This window comes from Chamaea fasciata, unplaced genomic scaffold, assembly GCF_029207755.1.
Source record: "Chamaea fasciata isolate MVZ Bird 193981 ecotype frontalis unplaced genomic scaffold, bChaFas1.0.hap1 SCAF_27, whole genome shotgun sequence".
In the NCBI taxonomy this organism is placed as follows: domain Eukaryota; kingdom Metazoa; phylum Chordata; class Aves; order Passeriformes; family Sylviidae; genus Chamaea; species Chamaea fasciata.
In genome coordinates this window covers 3,711,000-3,722,081 of record NW_027094112.1, presented here as the reverse complement: position 1 = coordinate 3,722,081, position 11,082 = coordinate 3,711,000, and the positions used below count along the sequence as shown (strand labels likewise).

General features: G+C 42.8%; 1 protein-coding gene across 1 annotated transcript; it reads right to left on the bottom strand.

Annotated features, from left to right (window-relative positions):
* Positions 1-358: 358 nt before the first annotated feature.
* On the bottom strand, positions 359-10,926 carry LOC136301961 (keratin, type I cytoskeletal 23-like). The gene is given in 8 exon segments (XM_066205222.1): positions 359-1,092; positions 1,744-1,769; positions 2,449-2,669; positions 3,410-3,535; positions 3,628-3,789; positions 5,246-5,402; positions 6,743-6,825; positions 10,297-10,926. Coding segments are annotated over 8 exon segments (1,509 nt in total). The 3' UTR covers positions 359-988.
* Between the last annotated feature and the right edge of the window lie 156 nt (positions 10,927-11,082).

The window sequence follows — 11,082 nt, the reverse complement described above, 5'->3', positions numbered from 1 at the left end:
ATCTGCTGCTGACTTGGGCATTGGGCTGAGCTGAGAAAGGAAGGAAGCCTGAGTTTGGCTAAGGCTGACAGCTCTCCCTGATGTTAGCATGCACTGTAAACACCAGTCTGGCCTGACTGCAGAACCCTTCAACAGAGACAGTAAACATTAATTTGAGACAAAGTAACTGAGATGGTTTTTTGAATTACCTGGGTCATCAAGAAAAAATGAGTGTCTGGAAAAGTACTTACAGGCTCTGAGGTAAAGTGTGTAAAGACAGTGCTAGAAAATATCTCTCAAACTGAAAAATAAAGAAATGTTTCCGGGGGACTATTTTTAGTAAAGTGACTTTGCAACTCTAGTACTCATAATGCTGTTTTAAATGGTGACATTGATAAGTTGTATATAGGGAAGCTGAACAGTTTTGCTCACATAAATGTCACCTGTAACTTGTGTCTCCGCTTATCTTTTTTGTGTTCTTCCAGTATTGTCCCTCCTGAAACAATGAGACTTTGGCTGTCCTGGGCCATGCCAGTGACACTGGGCATATGTAAGAGAAAGCAAAATCAGATATTCCAAAGACCAGAACAAATAATGGATAAAAATTTATTGGCTGCAGTGAGGTATATGATGAGAGGCATAAGACCAGGAAAAAAGTTCAGAGATTATTCCCCTTAAATTATAGCTAATCTGCAGAGCGATAACTGAATCCCAGATGGATATTCCTGCCCTGGGGAGATGTGCACAATACATTTGTCACTAGCTCAGCCAGTCACTTTAATTCAACAGCTTTTCTTCAGCATTTTGGTGAATAAAAGCTCTTTAAACTACCAATGTCAGCTATACCCAGCTCTGTGTGGCACTTTGCAGTGTTAGGCTGCAGATCATTTGAGAAGCGCGTTGGCTGCAGGATCCCTGTTTGACACACGGGGAGCCAGCCCACGGCACTGTTCCCAGAGGGGCCGTGGGAGCTGCTGCTGGGAAAGCTGCTGGTTGGCAGAGCTTTCCTTCAGGCTTGTTGGGGGAGCTCGTTGATGGTGGAGGACACCACCTCCCCGTTCACACTGTCATGTACAATCGCTTTGAGCTTTCGGTTGCTCAGCCCAGAGTGTTCTGAAAGAAAAGAAAGTTTAATTAGCCAAGGAGCAATGCTGAGACAAGGTGATGCACGGAAAGCCTCATTTACAGTCATTTGCCTGCTGCCTCCTCAACAAAGTTTTCTCTGCATGTTTTCCTTCAAGTCAATATTTGTTACTGCTCTCTGTGAAATGTGCTGCCAGAAAGTCACCCTGGGTCTGGTCCAGGTCAGGGCAAATGAATAACACAGGGACAGCCCAGCCAATGCAAATCCAGCAGATTATCCTGGATGTCTGCAGGTCATGCCCATGCCAGAATATGAGTTTCCAGACATGCAGATTTTCGGTTTGCTCTCAAGCCCTAATGCTGTTTCAGTCACCCAGTGGAGTCCCCTTGCCTCCTTATATCCCAGGAAAGCTTTAGTCTGGAGCCTGAGCTGTGGCCATGTGTGTGACTGACAGGGCTGGGGCTCAGGCAGCCCATGGGCAGCCACAGCCCACTGGGCTCTGCAGTGAGCCCTTCACAGCAGCCAGGAACTGCTGAAATGCTTCTCAAAGGCCTGAGTGAGCCTGCCATGCACACCTTCCACAGATCACTCAGGTGAAGTTAAAATTGCCCTGAGTAAAATTTGATTGGAAATGACAGTAATTAAGAGTCACTACAAAGAACAAAGTAAGGAACTCTTACCTTTAGTTTCAGATTTTCTTGCTGTCCTGTGAAGATAATGAAATAGAGAGAAAATAATGTTACACTAATTTCAAGAAGTTATTAATCCTTTTCTTCCTGTTTCTAAGGAGACCTCATCCCACTATGAGATAAAATTTTTTAAAAAGAAGGAGAAAGAATGATGCTTTTATATCACATGAGTTTTCCCTTTGGTAGATACTGTCACTGGAAATCATCCCTGGGCACATTCACTGCTGCTTCCAGGGACAGGTGCATTGGTTCTTATGTATTTGGAGTTGCTCGGGTTGATCCCAATTTGGCTTCTGACAAATACCCTCACACTTGGGGCCACTCTGTCCTGCCTGCCTGAGAGCTGCAGTTCTAAAGGCTGCTGATCTTCCTTTTTTGACTTCATATAAATCAGATGAGAGAATAAAAATGAGGTCAGCATTCTCCTATGCTGAGATGGCCATGGTGTGGGAGTGGAGAATTTTATTCTTTTTTTAATAAAAAGTTATATTAATTTAGGTAATCCAAATTACATGGATACCAGTGTCTCTGTACTCAAAGTGGCTCCGGCTTTTTATTATGATCCGTCACATTAAAATACCAACCCTTGATGTAGTATGGGACTCACAAGCTTTGATTAAGCATAAACAAACAAACAAATAAATAATCCAAATATGAGGACTCTCATCTGTTCCAGTCAGGGCAGCTCTGCCTTACCCGTCAGCATTCCCTTCCAGCAGCAGGCGGTATGTGGAAATTTCCTTTTCCAGGCGCGTTTTGATCCCAAGGAGAACCTTATATTGGTTATTTTGCTGCTTCATGTCGTGACGAACCTGACTTAGCTCTTCCTCACACCTGGAGATGATCTGCTGCATATTTTGAAGCGCAGCAGCATAGTAATTCCGAGTGTCAGCCAAGGTGTCTTCCAGCATGTGTTTCTGATGGGGCAGATAATACCAAGACCATGATTATTATTTATGTGGTAGATACAACACAGAAACACGAGCAAATTTGGTCTCTAGCTAGAAGATTGCAAAATTAAGGCTGTGGTAATTTAAACACTTAGGCATTTGCATAACCATTCTTGTGAAGGCAGCAGAACCACAAAGCAGTGCCGTGTGTGCATGAGAGGCAGAACTGAGTCATTTAATCCTGCCATATCCGTTCTGCTCAAAGCCCTGCTCCTGAAACTGATGGCTGTCCTGTCCATTCCACATGAACTGTCCAGAATTGCTCCAAAGTCTCCAGGTCTTTGGGATGTGAGCTTTAACCTGTGTAAGAGCTATGTAATATCTGTGAAAGTTCCCCACCAATATTTTTCACAGTCCATGTATTGCATGCCCGATAACAGGGCTTGTAAATATGAACTTGGCATTCTTTGTGTTACTGGTTGTCTTCTGGACACATTTTCTTTCTAGACCTGGAGTCAGCTATCCTTTCTCTCCTTCTTCTCATATTTTGTCATGAGACATAAATTTTTCACTTCCTGGTGATGGTTGCTGAATCTATTTTGCATATTTTGGCAAAGTCAAGCATGATCTGAATCCCACTTTCCCTCATACTTTAGCAACTGCAATAAAGTTATGCTAGGCTGTGGATTTAAATGGAGAATTGGTCCATGACAACTTCTGAGAATATATGGAGTGAGCGAGCAGCCCAAGATGTCTGCAGCAGATACCTTACTAATCTGTGCTTGCAGCTCAATGTCCAGGGACTGTAAAGTTCTCCTTAGCTCCTTGATCTCATTCTCGTTGTGCTGGATTTGCTCGGGATTAGGGGTTGCTGCCAGGGACATTGCTGCACTCTGTGGAACAGAAGCAAGAGAAAAGCTCACAGACTCTGATCAGACAGGTACAGCCACAGGGGGCTCAGAAAGGAGCAGGGAATTGCTGTTACCTGTTCTTTGTACCAGTTGTCCAGACTTTGACGATTCTTTTCAATTATGGCCTCATAATCTTCTCTTATTTCTGCCAGAATCTTGCCTAAGTCTGCAGGAGGGGCTGCGTTTACTTTTACATTGACTTTGAAGTCTTGTGAGGAGCGATTGGCTTCCATATCCTGTCCATGTGTTAGCAGAGGGAACAAGCAAACTTGTTAATGAATGTAGAAAGTTTTCAGAGAGCCACAGAATCTCAGAGAGGTTTGGGGGGGTAATTTTTATATACACATTAGGTTACCATTATTTGAAAAGTTTATATATAAATAATACTTTGATGTGACTTAAACCAGTGACATAGTTGCTTCTGTGGCACAACTCAATAAAAACCATGCGAGAAGACCTTTTCATAGAATGTTTCTGGAAGAAATGGACTCAATGAAGAAGCGCTGTCATTTTTTATTTATTTATCTATTAGAAACCCAAAACCTTGATGAAAATCTAACAGTAATTTAATCTTTCTTACCCTTTATGTTAATATTTATGGAACTATAACTAAGTTTACAGGAGAGTAATGTAAAAGTTCTATGTAATTGTTAAAGGAATAATTGGATTAAAGCATATAATTACTGTGTAAACAACATAATTACAGGACCAGTCAGGCAGGTAGGGTAACATTCCTTTCAGTGTAGCACAACCTTCAGTGCCTGGTACCATTTTCAAAGCGCTCAGGCAAAGGAGCCTTTTGGGGTATGACATCATGGAATGCAGATCATCTGGACACAGGGATGGCTCTGCTGGTCCCCTGTGTTCAAGAACTCTCCTGGGCTGGAAGGAGGTCAGCCAAAGGCAGCTGCACCTACCACTGTGCAACCCCTGTGTTTTATTCTCTGCTTTAATAACCCACAGACACCGAGCAGGACGTTTGGTCTGGTGTTAGGTAATAACTGCAAACAACACCAGATCAAGCGAAACCAGCATGTTTCAAGCAGTGGAATTATAAATGTGGGAATAACAGAGCACTGAATATAGCTCTGATGATTTCAGAGTAGTGTGGCTTTTGAGAATTATCTAATTACTGTGCTTAGGATTTTGCAATAACGAATAATTTTGCCTGATTTCACCAACCGTTCTTTTTAATTTTGGTCCTTCAAGAATTTGCAATCTGTTTTGCTCAGGTCAGCCTGTTCTGGGTGACCCTGCTTGAGTTTTGGGGGGGTGGACAAGGGGGCCTAAAGAGATCCTTCCCAACCCTCACCCCCTCCATGCTTCTCTGAGTATGGGAAATTATATATTCAGAACTGAGGAAAAAGTCTGTGATGACTAAAACCCGGCAGCACTCTGTGTATTTATATCTAAGTCTTTCTGAGAACATTTCTGTCCAATATGTCAGTTATTATTAGCTGTGTATGACAGATGGGTGGGAGAGACTCCAGCAATCTGTTCTCTCTGAAACCCCAGTGTAATCGGTAAAGCAGACACAGACTTTTTGCCTCACCTGACTCTCATTGGCTGCCTCAGAAACAGGATTAGGTCCTGAATCATCAATCCCACTTAGAGATTGTGGGTCTTACTCAGTTAATTACATGATAGTAAAGATTAGTGCGATAGGATTTTACCAAGTGGAACTTTTTCTACCTCCTCATGGTCTTTCCTCCTGAGGATGTGCTCTTCTCTCAAACCTTCAATTTCCATTTCCAGATCTGTGGTAATAATGGTCATCCCGTCGAGCTCCTTCCGCAGGTTCTCCACATCCAGCTGCACTCCCTGCCTGCGACACTTCTCGGCTTCATATCTTTATGAGGAAAGAGGAGACACAATGTGCGTGTTGAGAACTGCCCGATTCAGGCTCTTGTATAAGGAGAAGCAGACTTGCTTAGTCTATGTAGGGAACTAGAGAGAGCAAACAACCAAAGAAACCAATTCTGTTTCTAACATAGGTTATTTAAATATTTTTGAATAGTCTTAACAATAAAATGAGTTCTATTAGTTTTATATTTCACTTTCTCCCAATATGGTAGGAAATGAAATTTTTTTTTCATTTCCTTTTATGCATGTTAACATTCACCAGGCTGTGAAAGCTTTGAGAATACAGTTCTCTGAAAACAGTATCAGCAAGCACTGATTGCTGTAGTTTTTCCAAAATGGTCACTTTTGAGTCCTTCAGAAAAACAAGAAAAAATGTGATGGAAGCCAGTTACTAATATTCCTCTCTAACCTCTTGCAGTGTCTGTAGTGAGCCAAAGGCATGGAGATGCTGCTGGGATTCCCTTGGGCATGGGAAGCACTTTTGCTCCTCAGCATCTTTCCCTTTACTCTGTGTTTTGTGAGCTCTATTGGTGCTTCTCCATTCATCCAATGAAGTCAGTCTGAGTCCCATCCCTCAAAATAGTTCCAGTGGTTCCTTTTGTGACACTATTGACTGATAATGAAAGGCTGGCAGTGCTCAGGGTTTCCAAGCTTGTCACAATATTACCAAAAGCTGAGATATTTTTTTATACCTGATCACCAACTGCTAGAAATAAGACAAATCTTCCTGATTCTTAAGAAGTCTTACTTACAGAAGTGTCAAATCCTTTCCTTTGGAAAGACCTGCCTGGAAGTGTTCTGTACAAACATTTTGTCTTTTTAGTTGATCTGAGAACTCTCTTTCAATGTACTGAAAATCAGACTGTGCTGGGAGCCAGTGATGCACCGGCTCAGTTACTGTGCACGGGACTCCAAAACTGAAGCGACACAAGGACAGGTGTTCCCTGCAGAGCTGGACAGAAGAGGTGATAAGTCCAGGAAATAGATTTGGGCTGGACTAGGAAGTGCAGTGCTTAGAGGGGATAATTTGTAATCCCAGATGACAGTTTTAAGTGCCTTTTGTCACAAGTATCAAGTGTCTGCTGTCAAACCTGCTAGTCAGGACCTGCACTAAGTATCATAAACAGGGTGACTCAAGGTTCTTCAGCAATCATTTGTGGGTTTTACATCCTTTTGGGTTTTTTTCCCTTGTTCTACATTGTTTTTATTCATCCAGTATCAACAGAAAACCTCAGTAAAATCACTTCCCTATTAGATTAGCAAGAAAAAGTAATGTTTAGTTTAATCCTCTTTCAAATCTAATGAGGAAACCAAAGAATAGCTTACTTGAGCCTGAAGTCTTCAGTTGCCATGTTAGCGTTATCGATTTGTAAAAGGATGCTGGCATTGGTGATCTTGCTATCCTCAATCTGGAAAACAGAGAATCCAGCAGTAGAGTCAGTGTTGCCATGGGGGGACAGTAAATAATCTGTGCTGGTTTAGCCTCTTTGCTACTCATGGGAAGCATCTAAATAGTGGAATTCCCATGCTAAGGAGACCATAGGAATAAAAGCAGTTCAGTTTCCTGATTCACCTAGGTGTTTTGCAATTTTTGTCCATAATCTTGCTTTACTCTTTTTCTTGCTTTTTTTTGAGGATATGAACCAGAAAGCATCATCTTATTCCTGGCCATGTAGAGGATATGAATTTCATTATACAAACTTCATGGTCTATTACAAAGTAACAGTCACTGCCTTCCTCTGGTTTTGAGACCGGATTCTGATCCTGTTCAGCATTGCTGACAAAGCTGCCTTGGGCATCTTTAGGGCAAATTTCAGTAAGAACCATTAAGCTGTGTCTGAGTACAATCAAAATACTGGAGTTAATATTATGCTAAAAAGTAGCCGGTGCATGAACACTGCTGAGCTGGTGTTGTGATGCACAGCGGTGATGGTGGCAGCCACTCACTCACTGGCAGGACCCTCAACCCACCACAGGCTTCAGCCTGGAGTTACATACACAGAACCACTGGCATCTGGTTGTTGTGGTCCATTCAGTTATGCACCTATAGCTGCTCTGAATTGACCAGCAGCAGGGAGTGATTGATTCAGGTGTTTGATTTTGCTTTGGGATTTGAGAATTGCCCTAAAAGCTGCAGGAAGAAGCACAGTCCCATTCCTTTGGTACACTCAGTACACACTGGAAAGGCTCGTGTGTCTCTGATAATATGGAATAGCTTTTAACTATAGATCTGAATGCGAAAATTTCAGTATTCTGTGCCAAATCTTTGAAAGAACTCCAGCAGGAACTCATACATAATTATCAGGAAATCATAAATGCAGGGCGTCGTGTCCTTTTCTAACACAGAGGAAAGAGAAGTGTGGTCACCATCCCACCAGCTACCTTCCCTTAGCATCCACAGAGCAAACCAAGGGGCACTGCAGCTGTACTCAAGTCATTTACAGAGCTCACAACACCTTGGAGTAAATTTCCCACACCTCAATGAATCACAAAGAAACAAGGAAATGACAAAATTCTCCTGAAGTGTCAAAGGTTCACCTCTGTAGTAAAGAAGGTGCTGTGGAATGCTTAACTAATCTGCTAACAGACTGTGCATTCCTGGGCAATTAGCAGTGCACCTCGGATACTGCCCTGGGACACAATCAAGGCCAGCTCAAGAACTATAACAATACCCTGAATGCATGGCTGCCTGGAATTTGGTGACAGAGAAGAGGCAATGCTTGAATCCAGCCTTGAAGAATGTACAAGGCAACGAGAAAACAACTTGAGTTCTTCAGCTTTGTGCAGTGTACAGAATTGCTGTGTGACACTCTGTGAGATCCGAGCACTGGTCAGTGCTTTGCCCCAGTGTGGCCCCAGTCACTGCAGCCAGCAGGGGATCTCACATGTGCCAGTTAGCTCTTAACAGTCATATGGAATTCCTTACTGCATTCATCATGAACGTGGCTGCATCTCTAGTACCACTCTGCAAACTGTCAGCTTCATTAAGAACTCACACATTATTGTATAGGAAATAGACTCCAATTCCTTCTCAAAACAGGGATTTTCCAAGAAGTCTTCCTGCACTGGCTTTACCTCTCATGTCTCATATCCTTTGTCCCATCTCCTGGAATGCTCTGTAGATCACTTTGCTTTAGTGGCACAAAGTGTTTGAACGAGACAGTTACCTGAAGAACAGGTGGTATTTCATTGTGTATCTAGGTTAGGATGGAGTCAGGCTGGAGCAAGGCTTTTCCCAAAACTTGGTGCTTCATTAGGCATTCATCCTGAATTCAGGTATCCAGGAGAGTGTGGTTAAAAATGCAGGACCCAAATGATTATATGCCTCCAAGTTCAGACAGGCAGCATATCAGAGACATTCTGGATTATTGGATATAGGTCCCGAAATTTAGTCTAAATTTTATTTTAGGTGCTAAATTAGTTTCACCTTTTAAATTAACATTTAATTAATATAATTATGGATAATAATTACATGCTATATTTTCACTTATTTTACTGGCAGACATGCTGCTAATTGCAATATTTTATAGAGAAAGTAAAAATTCTGGGTTCAATCACTGAATTGTCACCTGTAAATGATCCTTTCCTGGCCTTTCCTTCCACATCCAGGACAGCCACCAGCCTGCAGGTGTCTGTGGCCAGGGACAGCTGTTTAAGGAGTGAGTGTTAAAAATAAGTGGTTTGGGCACAACCTATTCAAAAGCGAAGGCTTTACCCCAGTCAGCATCATGGTTTTATGCTTACTCTCTTCCTGAATCTGTCTGATTTACTAATTCCAAATCAACCTGAACACATATATGTTATCAATGAACAAGTTTTTATTTCTCTTTCTGTTAAAAAGGAAAGTGCCCGAGTGCCAGATCTGGGGATAGTGACCTTTCTTTATCCTTAAAACAGAAATGGGTGATGACAGTTCTGGCTCTGTGGTCCGAGCACTTCACCTACTGCCTGGAGGCAACACTTTTAGCTGTGAGCATGGAGTTTGATTAAGTCCTTGGCCCCAGTCAGCAAAGATGTGAATTAATACCATTTCCAAGCCTTTTTTGAAAGAATTTCTCAGGATCTTGAGAATGCCAAGTAATTGTATTTTAAAAAGCAGAGGGCAAATGACAGCATTGCTTTTGGAAGAGCTTTGGGTTTTGCCCCATATGGGTATGTAAAGTTAATTACACTGATTAGTCACACAGATGGTTACAGTGCTAAGGATGTTCATTATGAATACAGATTAATATTATGCTTAAATTTGAAGACACGTGAGTTTGGGAGATTGAAAGAGTTACTGTTGAACATTAATATTAACTACTGGCAGGAACCAGAAATTCTCCTTTTAATTATAGTGAAAACATCCACAAGGAATTTGTCATTGCTATTTTCTTAATTACAATGAAGTATTTTTCCATCTGATTACATAAGCTCATTGGTCCCAAAACTCCTGTAGTTTCATTGTCTGCTACCGCAGGAATCAAAGAGCTGGAATGCCCCAGTCTGTCTGGAGACAGCGGCAGGAGAGGGGCAGGCTCTGCACTCCTCCTGCTTTGTAATTTGCTCAAGACCTGTGCAGTCAAAAAGACCAAGTTCTCCCAGCCGCAGTTACTCAAACCCCAGTTTCAGTACAGAAAGGAACACTTGGCAGCACATGAATCCCTTTATTCTGCCAGTCTCTGCAGAATCCCACTTGCCCCCTTCCAGCCTTTCTTGTGCCCAGTCTCCTCCTTGTGAGCACAAAGAATGTTTATGCCCAGGTCCTGGAACTACCTTCCTGAGGATTTCTAACATTTCAAAGGTTTTATTTAACTTCTTTAAAGGAAAGCCATCAGCATGAAGGAGAACCCCAAATCCTTAGAAGAGCACAGAATGACACAGTCCCAGCTCTGACTTACCTGTCTTTGCATGTCAGTGACGTTTTGCTCGTACTGGTTGAAGTCATGCCTCTTTCCATGAGACTTTGTCCTGTGCCACTCTAGGATGCAGCTCTCCAGCTGAGCGTTGGCTGCTTCTAAGGCACGGACCTTGTCCAGGTAGGCAGCCAAGCGCTCATTCAGGTTCTGCATAGTCTGTTTCTCATTCCCACCCAGGAAGATGCTTTCCCCATAGTGCTCGCCGAAGTCTCCCCAGGGTGCCCCTCCTGCAGCCAGCCAGAAGGGTCTGGCAGAGGAGAAGGAGACATGTGTGCTGCTGGCACAACCATCTGCACTTGACGCTCTGTAAGAAGTTTCTTGCTGGGCCAAACCACACCCTGAACTACCCCTGAGGGACCCAGAAAAAAACTGGAAAGGGCCTTGGCTGGTGCTCATGCTTAGCTCTGTGTGAATCGAACCCCAGGTTTGGCTGCCTAGCACTGAGCAGCCTCTTCGCCTTCCCTGAGCAGCTTTATGCCTTTTCCTGTGGGAGTTTCCCTCCGATGAATGACTACAGCAACAAGATTGTGTCATCACGAAACGTGCTTCCTCTTGGTCAATTCTGAAGCATTTATGAGCCTGCACGCTGTTGTTGTTTGGAATCAGCTACATACGGGGCTGCTTTCCTTTCGCTTGTTTGGGTTTTTTTTTTTTCCTTTTTCTTTTCATATGATAATAGTGAGGTGTGGCCAAAATCCGTAGGTGTGGAACAGGACCAGCTCTGCCTCAGACTTCTCTCTAACCCTGTAGTTAGTATGTTATGTTTTC